The sequence below is a fragment of the Cicer arietinum genome, chromosome 7, assembly GCF_000331145.2.
Source record: "Cicer arietinum cultivar CDC Frontier isolate Library 1 chromosome 7, Cicar.CDCFrontier_v2.0, whole genome shotgun sequence".
Classification (NCBI taxonomy): domain Eukaryota; kingdom Viridiplantae; phylum Streptophyta; class Magnoliopsida; order Fabales; family Fabaceae; genus Cicer; species Cicer arietinum.
This window is the reverse complement of record NC_021166.2, coordinates 56,193,083-56,210,126: the sequence shown is the minus strand read 5'-3', so window position 1 is coordinate 56,210,126 and position 17,044 is coordinate 56,193,083. Positions and strand designations below refer to the sequence as shown.

Below are 17,044 nucleotides of genomic sequence, written 5' to 3'. Positions count from 1 at the left end.
GAAAGTTTCAATCTAAATAATTTTCTTATTGAATATTTTGATTGAATATTGAGAATAAATGAAGAACCACCTAAAAATAATTGAATATTTCTGTTCAAATTATTTTGTCGAATTTAAAGTAGTTTTTTCTTTTCAAAAAACAAGTTAAATTTTTTTTTTTTTTGCTGTTTTCATTTTCAAAATAAATGTTCACTTTAATTTATTAGTTCAACTCAATTTACTTACAAAATAAAATAAAAAATTAAAATGTCTAAAATTATTAAATTAGAATGAGAAAAACGACTAAAAATCTAAGACATCATTAAACTTGTTGTCAGTGTCGTTATTTCGTCCTCTATTGTGATGTGTTTTGTGTTATATTATATGAGTGATATTATTTAATACGAAATTATTTTAAAAAAAAACAATGATTTATCAATTTATCAAAGATTGGTCAAAGATTGATTTTGATGCTTAGTGGACATGAGAGGGTCGGTGGAAAAAAAATTTGTTTCTATAACTTTGTATATTTTCGTTATTTGTACTTTATTACCATGCATCATTTCCCATATTATATATACCTTATTAGTTTGATAGATTTCATATTTTTTTCTTCAAATTTTAAGTATTGAAAAAATTTAAATAAATAAAAAAAGTGTTCGGGTTACCTCATTTATCCTCAAAGCCCAGAATAGTCAGGTCAAACTAAAGTGTTTTCTATTTTTCATTCTCACTTATATATTCTACCCCTCAATACACTTAAGCCTATTTGATAGACAAAATAAAAGACATGATGTGAATAAATTATCATATCATATATAAATCAAATGTTTGAAGAATTAATATAATATGATATGATAAGTTAATCCAGAATTTTATCATATCTTGTCACAAGGGTAGTTATGTCTTTTTTATATGTTTTTACACAAGGGTAGTTATGTCTTTTTTATATGTTTTAATAAATTAGTATTTAAAATTGTAAAAATATGAAAGTTATTTGAAATTTTAAAATAAATATAATTTGTTTACAAGTTAGTCTTGCCATTTACATATAATATACATCATATATTTATTTACATTATAACAAAAAAAAAATATAATTATTTGATTACACATGATTTTATTTTTAAAATTTAAATTGTTTATTTACTAGTGTCAATGAATAGTTTTAATATAAAATAATTTCACTACTTATTTTTGTTATTTTTTGTTATTTGTTTATAATATTTAAAATATAATAAGTTAATTAAAATAAAACTAATATGTAATATTTCACAATGGTAATTTTGTTATTTTAATATAATACATAGAAACAATTGTTCATGCGGTCCCTTCATTTAATTTTATAGAACACTTCAGTCTTTTACCTTTTTTTTTTTTTTTGATTTGATCCTTTATTTAGTTTTATTAAAAAAATTCGAAAATATAAAGAATGAAAATATGAGTTTATTTGAATATTTGAGTTATAAATTTGATGAAATTAGCATTATATTATAGATGATAATTAATTTTATGAGTTTTATTTGAAAATTTTGATGAATTTTTGTAATAAAAAATGAAAACATTGTTAATATTTTAAAACGTAAAAAATCAAATTATTTATTTAAAATTAAATAAAGGACCAAATTGGGAAGAAAAAAAAGATAAATGATTGAAGTGTTATCTGAAATTATAAGTTAAGGGACCGTATGATCAATTATGTATAATGTATATTATATCATATCATGATCAAATATTTATTAAATACATGACAAAATAAAACATTATCACGTTGGTTATCATGTATGTATCAAATATGTGATATGATAATGTTTATCCTATCACTATTCTATTTTTATCAAGTTTTATGTCATATTATGTCTCTTTCTATCTTGCGCATCAAAGTAACCCTTAAAGAGACTATTTTACCATTTTTACTATATATAAAAAGTTGATTTTTTTTTTTCTTTTTCACTCACACATTCGAAACTTTAATAAAAATTATTAAAAAAATTCAAATTTTAGAAATTTTGGATGATTATAAATTTTTCAAAATACAAAGTGAATTTATTTTCGAAAGTTTGAATTAATTTGAAAATTTTGAAACTTTCATATTTTAACAAAAGTTTCAGACATTTTAAAATTTCAAAACATGAACTTTTCAAAAGTTTCAAAAATCAAATTTTTGAAATGTAATTTTACATTTCAAATTTTTTGAAAAATATTAAAGCTTCAAATATTTTAAAAATTTAGAATTTTACTCAAAAATTGTATTTATAAATATTAATTAAATTTCTGAAATTTTCTATTTCGGAAATTTCATATTCTTGAATTTCATATTTTTATTTTGGAATTTTTAGAATTTCTTATTTTGAAAATTTTCTATTTTAAAAATATTAATTAAATTTTTTATTTGTCGAATTTCCTATTTCGAAAGTTTTGTATTGTTTGAAATTTTTGAATATTTTAAATTAATCAGAAAAAGTTCAAGAAAAAAACTTACTTGTGCTTCAGAAGTTTAGAAAGTTTCAAAAATGTTGAATTTGTTGAATTATTTACTAAAGTTTCGAATGTGGCTGAAAAGAAAGAAGAAAAAAAAAATTATTTTTTTATATGTAATAAAAAGGTTAAAATAATCTTTTTAATTGTATTAAATTGGTGAAAGGTAAAGGGAGTGGAAATTAAAACACTTGCAAACTAAAATATAACAATCCATTATAAAATTATAAAATAGGTCAGACCATGCTAACCCACATATGTACTCTAGCATATTTGGGTCAAATTAGGTAGGATCAACTCATTTGACAACTTTACTATATTGGTATTTATTTTTGGAAGAGCTGCAATGAAATTTAAAAGAAATTTAAATTTACAAGGAGACAAAAAATCTACATGATTGTAAATTGTTTGTTCTGTGTTATTAACATGAATATACCAAAAATATTTATTTATATAGATTTATGTATTAAAATGAATGATGTAAAAATGAAACGTATTACAATGAATAATAATAACTGGTTTTGCCTCTTTGTTTTCATCGTAAATACAAAGTTCGAGAATTAAATTTTGCATTTTGTTATATTATTTACTATTTTGCACAAAGAAAAACCAGAAGAGATACAAAATTAACAATCAAAAGATCGAAGACGCCAAGTTAAATTAATCAAACTATCGGTGCACCAAAGTATAGTTGCATAATATTGATTGTATCCTATTATAAGTAAAAAAATCTTAAATCTTGATTACTATTACATTATATTACAAATAAAATTTAATTAGTTTGACTCATTTAATACTATTATTTCCAATTACTATGATATTCGTGTTTTCGCACAGGCGACGCATTGTTATGATTGTTGGAATAGTTGGCACATGATATCACAATAAAATATGTATTATGATAAAATTTTGTTTTCATTTTCAAACTACTCAATTTTATGATGATTTAATCTCATAAGTGAATTTTTATTTTATGTATGATATTTATTTTAAAAAATGTATATGTGACAACTTATTTCGTATACAATAATTTTTAAATTTTTTTATTAATGACGACTTGTCTTTGTGTATAATAGTTATTTTAAATTTTTTATCAGCGATAATTTGTTCCCATGTATAATATAGTTATTTTAAATTTTTTATCAGTGAAAACTTGTCCCGTATATAAAAGTTGTTTTAGAATTTTTATAAACGACAATTTGTCTCGTCTATAATAGTTATTTTAAAAATTTTATCAGCGAAAATTTATTTCATATATAATAATTATTTTAAATTTTTTTACGAGTGATGACTTTTCCCGTGCATAATACTTCAATTTCATCGTTGATATAAACGTTTCTTCGTAAATAAACGAAAATATGTATAAGAATTCATTATTAAAATTAATCAACTCAAATATGTTTTTTTTCCACCGTCCGTTATAATTACAAGTGTTTTTGTTATAGACGGAATTATGATTTTGTAGAAATCACAACTGCAAGTAACAAAGTTGACTAAATATGTTGGCAATAATGAAAATATAAATTTCCCTCTAAATATTTATTTAAATTAACTTTGAAAAGTTTGACAAAATATTTAACTATAAGATATAAAAAAGATGTTTTATCAATGTTTCTTGTACATAATTTGTCCTTTGAATTTCTCAATCTTAGAGTTTAATATATAATAAATAATAGTATTCATTAACAACTATATTTATTTTTGTTTATTATTTGCTAGTTTTTATAGTTAAAAGTTATGTAGTAGTTAAGATTATAAAAAAAAAAGTTACGTAGTAGTATTTAGTGCAATTAGTAAATTATAATATTTAGAAAATAAAATGGTAATTTAAATATTTTAATTATTGTTAATTTATAACTTCAAAATTCTTGTAGTGTATTTTGTGATCATTATTTTATTTTATTTAAATTGCTCTCAAATTAAGCAAAGTAGTAGTGTTTTTAAATTATACTTTATTTTTATATTTTCCTTTATACTTTATTTTATTTTCTTTGCTTTATTTTTATTGTTGGATGGACCAAATTCTTTATTTTGGATTGCTAGTTGTTATACCCTCTTATTAACGAGGATTATACTTTACTACAGTTGTATCTGTCACCCTCCAATACATATGAAAAGATAATTTTACCTTTTTAATTATTTATAAGAAGTTTTAAAATTGATAGTTTTATAAGTTTTAAATTTTCGAAACAAGGATTGTATTTCAAAAATTTGGAAAGTTTTCAAATATGGAAAATTTTAAAAGTTTTCAAATATAGATAGTTTCGAAATTTTCCTATTTTGAAATTTTTGAATTGTTCAAACATTTCAAAAATTAGGAAAATTGTCATTCGAAACTTTCAAATATTCTAGAAATTGTATGTTTTTGAACTTGTTTTTGAACTTTGAAATTTTCAAGTGCCTGACTTCGAAGATTTTAAAAATTTCAAAGGTTAAGATAATTTTTCTAAAGTTTCGAAAAATACATGTGAAAAAATAAGAAATTAAAAAAGTTAGTTTTGTAGATGATTAAAAGAACAATTATATTTTTAAGTTGATTAGATGTGACATAGTTAAGTATGGGGTGCATAATAAAACACTCGTTGAAATGTAACCGTAATTCTCCTCTCAATCCCTCGTTTGCTGTCTCTCTTGTTCAACTCTCTACGTTTCATGAGTGTCATTTTAACAACAACAAAAAAATTAAAAAACAAAATCATTCATAATTTTATATATAATTTTAATTATTTTTTCTTATATTATATTTTAATTGATTACTATATACATAATTTCTAAAACTATTATTATACTTTATTTTTTATTGCTCTCTCTTCAAGCAGCGAATGAAAGAAATATCTCTCTCCAAACCCTAGCTGCCGTCACCATTGTTCCGCACTCTGGCCACTGTTGACCATGACCCCTACACCATCGAACTCCTCGTTATCTTTTCTTGAAAACACTTTCAAATAAAGAACCATGCGAAGAAGAAATAATAAAGCTCATTATTTTTTACCTTCTAATTTCTTCTCATTTTACTCTTTCATGGTGATACTCATCTTCTGTTTTTCATATTATGTTTGAAAAGAAAAAAATAATCAAAATTTTGTGAAAGCAAAGAAGCATCTCAAGAAAGAACAAAGTAGTTAATTTTCTGTCATGCATATTTTAGATTTGTTTATTTTATTTCTTACTTTTTTTTTCTTCTGTTTTTTCAAGATACAAAGAAGAAGAAAAATTAGTTCTATTTACTTATTTTATTAGAAATAAGTATATAAATTATTTTTATTTGCTATTTCAAAGACAAAAAACATATTTAAACTTTATGTTTATTACCGCTTGTTATGACATTTTTTTCCACTTTTGTTCTCACTATCAATATTTTTGTTTATCTATTTATTTGATGATTTTTCTCATCTCTATTTATTTTTTTTTTCAGCTATTTTAATTTCTCTCATATTTTATTTAGGTTAAATTACATTTACGGTCCCTTAACTTAATTTCAGTTAACATTTTAGTCCTTTATCATTTTTTTCTGAGTTGATCATTTATTTTAATTTTAATTTTAAGTGACAATTTGATATTTTATATTTTAAAATGTCAACCATGTTGTCCTTTTTTTTACAAAAATTCAAAAAAATCATCAAATTTTTCAAACAAAACTCATAAAAGTCATTATCATATTCAATAAAATGCAAATTTAATCAAATTCATACCTTAAATTTTTAAATAAACTCATATTTTCATTCTTTATTTGATGTTGTTGGAGATGAAAATATGAGTTTATTTGAATATTTGAGTTATGGATTTGATGAAATTTGCATTATATTGAAGATGATTATTAATTTGATGGGTTTTGTTTGAAAATTTTGATAATTTTTTTGAATTTTTGTAAAAATAAGGATAACGTTAACATTTTAAAACCTAAAATATCAAATTGTTACTTAAAATTAAAATAAAAGACCAAATCGAGAAAAAAAAAGATAAATAACTAAAATGTTAACTGAAATTAAATTAAGGGAATAAAGATGTAATTTAACCTTTTATTTACTTTAATCTATTTATTGTAGATATGCTTGTGCTGTATTTTTAGATTCTGTTAAAAAAAAAAATTATCTAAAAAAACCATCTATTTGTTTTGGCTGTTTTTATTTTATTTTATATGTTTATTTGTTAATCTATTTATTCTTGCTCGTCTTAACTTTTGGATCTTTTTATTCTTTTTAATCTATTTACGATGTTTCAGTTTTATTTTATTTTTTAATTGTTTCTTCCCTCTACTTATTTTATACATTTTCAGTTTTATTTTATTTTTTAATTAAGTGTTCAACATTAAAAAAATAATTATTTAATAAATTTAGTTAGTGTTTTACATGAAACCTAAAAAATTAATTATATTTAACTATATTTCTTAATATTCACGAAAATAATTTATTTTTGTTTTTAATAATGATTAAATATATATTATATAAAAAGTATTTGGAGATTAATAATAAAGTTCCGCCATTGTGGAGGATTATACTCCACCTCTATGTGAGAAATTGTAGATGATTATACATATATCTATTTTGGATTAAATAACTTACTAATTAGACTTACAAACTTTAAGTGGGGAGAAACGAATAATCCCATATTGAAAACAAGATTCTACATATTATTATTTTGCAACCATCAATTCAGTTGTACATATAGGACTATGTTATCATTGCTTAATAATGTAGAGATGATGTCCTCATTTTCTATGAACAGTAGAAAAATTATGGAGGTGAAGTTTTGATCGCCTTCGTTGTGACTGCTTTAACTAAAAGATTTATCAATATAGCCAAATTTTAGAGCGATAAGTCTACCTTTTCGGCAATGGAAGTTACCTCAATCCCATCAATAAAAAGGTTTTGCAGCATGTTTTGTTTAATATGTGGATCAATATTAATAAAGTTTAATTATATTCTCTAATCATTTCTTTTATAGTATACTATAGTAGGTATAATATTAAATTTTTTCTAAAAGTGAGAACTGATGCCTACACATACTTTAGAGTGTGTACATCCCTACTTGTAGGGGCAAGAATATGCAATTTAATGACAGAAATGAATGTCTCATCTAGTTACTAAAAGTTTTGTGTATTCCCTTCAGCATTCAAAATTTCATCATAGTTTTGTTACCATCTCGCTCTTCCTAATTTTGATCATCATGGATCATGGGTTAAGATGAAAATTAAGAATTTAATTTACATGTAACGTGTAAATAAATTTTATACTATAAATTAATCATAATCATTTGATTATTAATAATATTTAATTTTTATCGTAATAACTTTTAAAATTATTGATATAATTAATTATGTTTTGTCAATTATATAAAAAACTTATACCGATTGTACATTATATTAAGCTCTATAATTAAATAGTCGGAATAAGGAGGTTTTATGTATTGGATTTGTTTTTTAAATATTTTATTTTATTACTCAAATGTCACATATTAAAAAAAAATTATGCGATTATCCTACTTTCTCAATTTAATAGGAGGTCGCTTTCCAGACCAACGATGAAAGTAATTTTTTTTAATGAGATCGCTTTCTCAGGGAGCTGTTGAGACAAACTCTATATTTAAAGTTTTAATGAAAATAAACAAAGGTTAATTAAAAAAGTTAATTATGATTCTAAAATGTTATGTTAATTTAACATGTGTTTTTAAGTGGATTTAATTAAGAACAGAATCAAGCAAAGCAGAAAATACAGCAACAAGATCTTTCTGCATCAAAACAGAGAATGATCTCCAACTTCAAAAATGTTCATCATAACATATTGATCAAACTTTTTCTACCTCTTTAACAAAGAGTCTGCCCTGGAAATTTATTCATATCTAATCAGTACATGACAAGGAACAAGTAGGATTCATTCAAGCTCAAGAAGGTTATCAGATCTCTAAAATAAAAGAACTCAAAGACAGACAAAAATCAAGACAGTTTGTAACTCCAAAAAACAAACTATCAAGAAAGTTCGATCAAACTTGACATATGACAAGACAATTACAAATGACATCCAGAATGATTAAAACGGGAACTCCAGATTGATTATTGAAGCTCAAGAAAGTTCAAACTAACAGACCCAGAACATTAATCATTCTCCGTTTTCTGCACAAATCCAGCAGCAGTGTATCTCTTTTGAAATGGCTTATAGTTCTTCTCCAAACTTCTCTAGCTACATTCAAGACTCAATATTGAGAGTGTACCAACCAAGATCAAGGAAGAAACGTCAAAGACTTTTTCTAAAAAGGACAAAACTGCTTTAAATGCTAAACCAGAAAAGTCAAAAAAAGCAGTTTTCAAAGAAGAATTATTTTTATTCTGAAATATTGGTTCAGTCAAAATACAGAGCACCTCAAACAGTTCTTTTGTACCTTCATGCAGTGCTTCTACAGCCTATAAATAGAAGGCCAATATCCAGAATCAAGGCAAGAAATTCAAGTGCTGAAAAATCCATAAATCAATCACATACATACTTGAAATTCTGCTCTTTTGCAAAACAGAGGCTATCATACATTCTGCTATTTCGCAAAAACAGTTGCTGATTCATATTCATATAGTAGATTGCGTAATTACCAGTAGATCCTTTGTAAAGAATCAATTCTCAAAAAAGAGTTAAGAAATCTCAGATTCTGTCAAAACAACCAAATTGTAAAAACTCAAACTATAAGAGTTTTTTCATAGTTTGTTTAAGATTACATCCTATCAAAGTTAGATAGGTGCTGTTATTGCTTTCTGGGTGGAAAGTAATAGAGGTTGAAATAGATCAAGGTTGATCTAGACTAGGTGTTGTAAGATCAAGAAGGTTCTTTGTTTTTAAACACTTAGTGGAAAATCTCACAACGTGAAGACTGGACGTAACCCACGTTGGGTGAACCAGGATAAAATCTTTGAGTGGTATTCTCTATCCTATCTCTTTATTTATCATACTGAATTGATTAACTAAGATAAAACATAAACTGATTTTCTATTTTAAGCTAATCAAGGAACGTTCTCTGTTTTATAACAAAAACCAAGAACGTTTTCCGTTTTCTGTTTTCATAACCAAGATCAATCTTGAATTATTTTCTTAAGTTTTAACAGGAATTTTTAAAATGCGCATTTACAATTCAAACCTCTCTTTCTTGTAAATCGATATTGTTACTTCAGGAGCAACCAACTGAATGCAATTTTTTTCAAACTTAATAGGAGATCGCTTCCCCAAGGAGCGACCAACTAACTACTAGCTATTGGAATTTTTTCTTCTTCTCATTTTAACAATTATTATTAATTATTCAATAAATTAAAATTAATTAAATTAGTTAAAAAATAAAAATACTAATAATAAAGTAAAATAAAATACATTAATAAATAATAATAATAATAATAAATAATTATTATAATTATAATTATAATGATTAACTTATATTATAAATTTCAAAGAAAATACATTAAAATTGAAGAAAAAAATACATAGCTTGGACGGTTTCTTATCCCATTTATCAAACATTCTCATGATAAGCTGGGATGATTTCTATTTCAATTTAAATGGTAACGTTTGATTGCATGTACGCATTCGTCTTTATTTTGAAACTTCATTCCAACTGCAAGAGTTTCATATACTGTTGGGATTTTGTTAATGAACAAGTGATCAAATTCATTTGATTGCTCTTGAGTATCTAAATTGACGCTCTTCAAGTGAGATGGTGGATCAAAGTTAGGTAGGATGTGGGTAGATCGAATTCAAGTAGGATAAGTTGATCTTCTGCTTCCATATCTTCGTCAACATCAATGTCATCGTCAGAATTACCAGATGATTCATCGAAGTATATTTCATAATCTTCACTATAATCACTTAATTCTTTCTTGTTGATATTATATAAGACACTAAGAGGAAGATCGCATTATGAACTTGTTGGAGGAGCTTGACACGAAGTTGAAATTTTTTCGGATGAGTTTGTTCTAATTGGGTAGAGTATGATTCATATATAGTGTTGTGATAGTTCATAGTGTTATGATAGAGAATATAAGTTGGATTGATAACGTATGTTTGAGGTCGATGCTTGATGTTCAAAGAGCTAGACGAGTTCGGCGACATCCTAGATGTGGAACTAGAGATCATTTATGTAGACATCATTGATATAAATTTGATGTTTTCTTCTCAAATGTGATGTATTTTTTTTAATTAATTTAATGTATTTAGTTTTATTTTTATGTTATTAATATAATTTATTTTTTAAATTATGATTATTATTATTTGTTTAAATTTTGATGTATTTTGTCTTCAATTTTATTGTATTTTCTTTAAAATATATAATATAATTTAATTATTTTTAATTATAGTTATAATAATTATTTATTATAATTATAATAACTATTTATTAATGTATTTTATTTTATTATTAGTATTTTTTATTTTTTAAATAATTTAATTAATTTTAATTTATTAAATAATTAATAATAATTATTAAAATGAAAAGAACAAAAATTTCAAGGCTAGTAGCAGGTCGGAGAAGCCACCTCCTATTGAATTTAAAAAAAATTGTCTTCAACTGGTTTATCCATATAGAAGCAAACTCCTAATTTTAAAAAAATTACCTTTATTTAGTCGTTAGCCCAAACCACCTTCTATTAAAAAGAGATATTTAAAAAATAAAATCCTTATGTACTATCTTCGCCATGAAACAAAGATTAATCAAAATATTTGAAGGTATTCAAATTTTTTTGGAGGAAGGCTAATAAAAAACTAGAAAGCTCAAAGAATAACAAGTTTGCCTTGCTGTTATTCATAATAAATAAAAAATGCTTAACAAACTAATATGGCTTTATTGACCCAAACAAATCAACATAACCGACCAACCCATAGCCGCCACCCAAGTACGGATCCCTTAATCAATTGGACACCTAGAAGTAATGTAATGTAATACTAACAAAAATTAAATTTGTATATTTAGACGGTGCATGATAGTTGTACACATAAGGCAGACAAATTTAATTTTATTAATTTTGATGACATATATTATGTTGTAAATCATTGATTCGTACACATAAATAATAACTTAGAAAAAGCAAGTGCTTAATGTGATTACATGTGTCAGTCTCACACTTCATATTTTGAATGTAAAGTGTGAATACTATCCAAATAATATGTAGTATAGTTGTAATGTATATTTTTTTAAACAATAATATAAATGTGTATATAAATCCTATCAGTAGGTGGTAGTGAATAAGTTTAATCATATGGATTTGAAATATCTTTCCAAACTGTATTTACTACGAATTTTACAAACCATTGAAAAGCAGGTCAAAAAAATGAGTACAATACAAGTTACAACAGAAGGGTGTTACAGGACAATAAATTTGATGGTACTATTAATCTGTACTGGGCCAGTGATGTATTAAAATCACAAGGTAGGCTCAAACTGCACAGAAGCACTTGGTAACCACTCAGGGCCCTGAATAAAGGAATCCACTGTGAATTTTAGAGCTTCTTCGTCGCTTATAGTGGGCTTATAACCGGCCCATTTAACTCGCTGCGATACGCCTGCTCCTGGCCCAGTGTTCTGGTATTCAGCATAGAAGATTGTACTTGGAGGTTCAACATTGAAAACCCAACTTATCCACCCAACTGAATTCAAGAATGACCCAATCTCTGTTTTCATGATAACAGTGGTGGAGAAATCTTTCCATGGCCTACCAAGGTAAGTGGGTGCTGTGAGATTGTCATTTGGTAGTGTAGTGATAGTTGATCCCTGGATCACAATTCCAGTATTCTGATTTGGATCCTTTTTTCCCTGAGCTGTGATTGTGTTGAACTGGTTTGACATTGGCTGCCTAGGCATGATTCTGCAATTTTGGAACACCACAGCTGCGTTTCCGAATATGAAATCTATGGTGCCTGTAATGTCACACTCGCGGTAGAATTGACGATTTGAATGTGCATAAAGGGTATCCTGGTATCCTACAAATGAACACCTGTAGAACACAGATCGATCCGAGCCGGATCGCAATGCCACAGCCTGGTGCTTAGATGCACCTGCGGTGTTCACAAATTTTATGTCTTTAGCAATGAATCCCATGCCTTTGACAGCTGCGATAAATCAACATGACCAAATTAGTATCAGTGAATTCAAGATATTTATGCTGAACTATTGTATCATATATGTATGCTGTATCGATGGTGTGCCATGTAGGTTTAATTTAATCCCATTTGAAGAGGATGCTGCAAATAAAATGTTCACTAAGTTTTATTAAGTTAATATTAGGAAAGATGGCCTATTCTATGGTGCACAAGTGAGAAAAGTCTTGTATTATGTACAAACTTGTTTGCATGGTGCAAAACTATCTTAATTGTGCACATTAGACAAAGCCAGGAAAGATTGGTTAAATTCTGCATCAACATTATTGTTTCAAGCAGAAGAAAAGGTCAGCTCCTAAAAGATAAAACCATGTTTAATGTATCCAAATTGCATATGTGAGATAGTAAGGATATTATTATTGATGTGGATGTAAAACAGGTATCCACATGGGAAGTTATGCACATTGAAGGTTTGAAAAACATCTAATCAAAATATCTTTACATAGTCAAAACAGTACTACTCTTGATAGCTCATAAAATGAAAGAGGGGTCAAGGCAACAAAACTTGTGGACCTCTAAGATCAAATCAAGTTCCACATGATAACATTGAAAGTAACCATGTGATCCCCAGACAAACAATTCATTTCCCACTAATGCACATGCCACATGCTTCTCCATCAAACTTGAATTATACCCATGGCAATATAACTAGCAAGTTGATTCCTAATAAACAATCATGTACAAATCCAAACTTAGCTCTAAACCTATCAATTATCAATTATACGCTTACACATTTTATTAATTTTTTAAAGAATTCCTATAAACTCTTTAAAGCACAACCAAATAAATGAATTATTAATAAACCCACAAAGTCATCCAATAACTTATGAACTATTAAGAAAATGTATACATTTTCCATAAATCACATCTTGCACATAGAGTTAAATTCATTGCAGAGTATTAAAGATACATCGATATCAATAAGCTGGAACTTGGAAGTATAAATTGCCTTAATTTTCTCAAACAAATACCAATTTTCAAATATATATATACATATACTATTTCTTAATGTGTATAAAAAAAATACTTTTTTTAAAAGAAATACTAACAAGAATCTAAACATAGAAATATTTTTTTGAAAGTTATTCGAAATTCTATATCCAACTACTTAGAAGTCTAAATTTTGTTGTTTTCCATCCAAAATTTCTATTTTTAATTTATTAACAAGTTTCTTTATTACACTTGTTAGTGTTCCTTTAGTCAATCAAACTTTCTACACAGTCTATGAAACTTAATCTTTAAATAAAATAAATAGAAAATAGTTACCGAAAGTGGCAGTTTCAAAGGTAGGTGTGCCGTCCATGAAATTCCGGCTACCGAGCACGACGGTTTCCGACATGCCATCACCATAAATCATCACATTCCAAGTTTTCTTATCTATATCAATGTTCTCTATGTATTCCCCTTTCTTCACATACACCACAAACCTCTTCACGCTCTTCTTATTCACCATCTTCAGCGCCTCCGTTATCGTCGTGAACTGTCCAGTACCGTCCTTCGCCACCACCGCATCCGGCTTCGTCTCGTTCACCTCAGTTGCCAGAAGCTTTCTCTCCGCCGATCCCAACCACTCCGGAAACCCTCCGAGCAACCTCCGGTGATGATTCGAAGTCTCAAAATTTGAAAGAAGTCCAATAATCTTCGTCACAATCGCCAAACTGTTACTCGCGAACTCCGTCGAGTTTTTCATGGCGGTTTCAATTTCGCGAAGAACACCACGCGCGGCAGTGGAGTTCACTTCATCAACAGCTTCCAAACACGTAGCATGATCTGTTAAAGCAGCACTAAGCCAAGTCTCAACATCACGGATCTTCTCCGGAGATAGAATCTTCCCGGCGCCGACGATCGACGACATCGAATCGTTTAAACGATCAAGCGCGTCGTCGAGAACTTCACCGCAAACACCAATAGCTTTCTTAAGGCGCGTGTCTGCACGCGCGCTGAGCTTGGAAGGAAAGCGCGTGAGTTTGGCGAGTTCATCAATGGCGACTTTGAGTGAAAGCTTGAAGAGTTGTTCGGGGTCAGTGGTGTTGGAATCTGGAAGAGAAGAGATTGCGGAGAAGCACGAGTTAGGGTACTGAGTCGCGTGACAAACGGCTTTGAGTGACGCGGCCGGGTTTAACTCAGTGTTAGGGAGCGAGTCAGATGAAGAAGGAGATGATTGGGTGGTGCGCTTGTGTATGAGGACTCCTGCTACTGCGGCAATGATGACCGCTAATAGAATAACGGAAGAGATTATTATGGTTATCATGCGCTTACGTGTCTTTTTTTGAAATGCTTGTTGTTCTATTTCGTCTACTTTGCCGTAACCTTTGAAGGATTTGATTGTATCCATTGTTTTGGTTTCTCTGTTTGGAAGAAAGAGTAGATGATAGTGTTCACTGGAAAGTGAAAACAGAACAATGTGTGTCTTTATAAGTTTGGTTTGGGTTTTTTATGTGGAACTTTGGTTTGCTTTTTATATATAGGAAAATATCAGATATAAATTTTTAGGTAAGGAAGTAAATTCATTTTGTACAGTCTGAAAAAAAGAGTAAGATTTTTCTTTTTGTTTTTTTGTTTATTGATGTTTACTTTTGGGATGAGAACGTGTAGAATTGTGGTTTCTACTTTCTCCGATGCTTCTTTGTTAAGATGTAGAGTAATCAGAGCATTTAAAGATTAAAGAACAAATTCATTTATATTTTTTATAATAATGGTTCGACAAGTTAACATCATAGTGTTTCGCGAATTTATCATATAATTATTCCATCTTGTTCCTTTTAAAGTTTTTATTACATTTTGGACACTTGTGGATAGATTTGATGGAGTAAAATTTTTTTATAGCTGGATTTGTTAATGAAGTATTACTCCATCTTCCTAAATAACCAATTTCATTTTGACTTTGTAAAGCCTTTTAAATAAGTATGAGGTTACCGATGTTTCAATTAAGTCATTCATTATATTCATTATATGAAATTCATATGTTCTTATGTCAAATATAGTAGGTTGTCTACTTGGTTCATATATTTTATATTATATTTATAAAAAAACTTGGTTCATATATTAAATAACTCATAATAATTTAATTGATAAAATTAAGTTAACTGTCAAATTATTATATTATTATGTTAAATATTATATTTCAAATTTGAACTCAAAATTGTATATTTATATATAATTTTTTTACTATTTTATTTATAAACAACATATATTTATTATAATTTAAATATTATATTTAACCACTAAATATCAATTTAATCAATAAACTAAACCACCTTAATAAATGCAGTTTGAAACGAAATATGTGAGTGTTGTTCTACCGAAATCAATAACATATTTAAATATATATAATCTTATACACATTCATATTTAAGAAACGTCATCCAAGTTTGGTGATTGTGGTGAAGTTATGAATTTTATGATCCACGGTTTGGGAAAGGCTGGCAGAGTAAATAGCCGCGGTTTCGTTAAGTTAACGACTCATTTCATACTCAAGCTGAGCTGTGTTTTGTGATTTTGGGTTTTGGATAGAGAAACTTTCCATTTCAAAAACAAACAAACAAAACAAATTCATAAATTTAAGTCAAACCATCAAACTATTGAGTGCATTAAGTGTTTAATATTTCCTGAAATTAAAGAAGGTATATCCTAACATGTTCTTCCTGACCTTATGTTCTTTCCAATCTTAAATATAAATAAAATAATTTAATTTATATATAATATTAGTGTAAATATTTATGTTATTAATTAATTACAACTTTTATATCGTTGATAATATTTAACTTTTACTATGATTATTTATAAAATTATCTATATGATTGATTATAATTTATATACTGTGTAAATTTTTTTACATTGACGATACATGCAAATTAAACTTTAAGTAACAATCAAAAATATACTTTGAGTTTAAATATAATTTTGATCATTTATTTTTTTTATCTAATATTCATTTTGGTTATTTATCTTTACTTTAATTTATTTTGATCATTTATGTTTTATAAGTGGTGTATTTTAATTTGTTACAATATCGTAACAAAAATTATAACAACATTCGATCATTTAAATCTTTTATAATAATTGTCAATATCTATCAAGTATAATATTACTTCAAAAAAATATCTATCAAAATTTAACTCAAGTATCTATCAAAAAAATATCTATTTAACCCAAATTATTGTTGCGTGCTTGTAAACTATTTGAAACAAACGATATTTATTAGAACTTATTATATTTTCATTTAACCACTAATTCAATATTTAATATCAATAGTTCGTAACAATAATAATACATTTGTCTGAAATAGTTACGGTGAAAGAGACTAAAATACACTATAAAAAATAAATAATTAAAATAAATAAAAGATGAATAACTATAATGTATATTAAGTAAAAAAAAATAAATAAAATGATATTTAATCCTATATTTAGTTCAAATTTTATACAAATATAATTTAACTTTTGTTTCTATTTAATACCAGAAAGAGT

At 26.5% G+C, this 17,044-nt stretch overlaps 1 protein-coding gene across 1 annotated transcript; it reads right to left on the bottom strand.

Annotated features, from left to right (window-relative positions):
* Nucleotides 1-11,664: 11,664 nt before the first annotated feature.
* Nucleotides 11,665-15,029, bottom strand: LOC101489363 (pectinesterase 3). Its single transcript, XM_004510514.4, has 2 exons — nt 13,842-15,029; nt 11,665-12,527 (listed from the first exon to the last, which is right to left on the bottom strand). The coding sequence occupies exons 1-2, from the start codon at nt 14,908-14,910 to the stop codon at nt 11,842-11,844; spliced, it is 1,755 nt and encodes a 584-aa protein (XP_004510571.1). The 5' UTR covers nt 14,911-15,029; the 3' UTR covers nt 11,665-11,841.
* Between the last annotated feature and the right edge of the window lie 2,015 nt (nt 15,030-17,044).

Coding starts and splice junctions, on each gene's coding strand:
- LOC101489363 (XM_004510514.4), bottom strand. CDS start 14,910: ATGGATACAATCAAATCCTTCAAAGGTTACGGCAAAGTAGACGAAATA. Junction 12,528..13,841: donor CTTTGAAACTGCCACTTTCG/GTAACTATTTTC, acceptor GATTTATCGCAG/CTGTCAAAGGCATGGGATTC.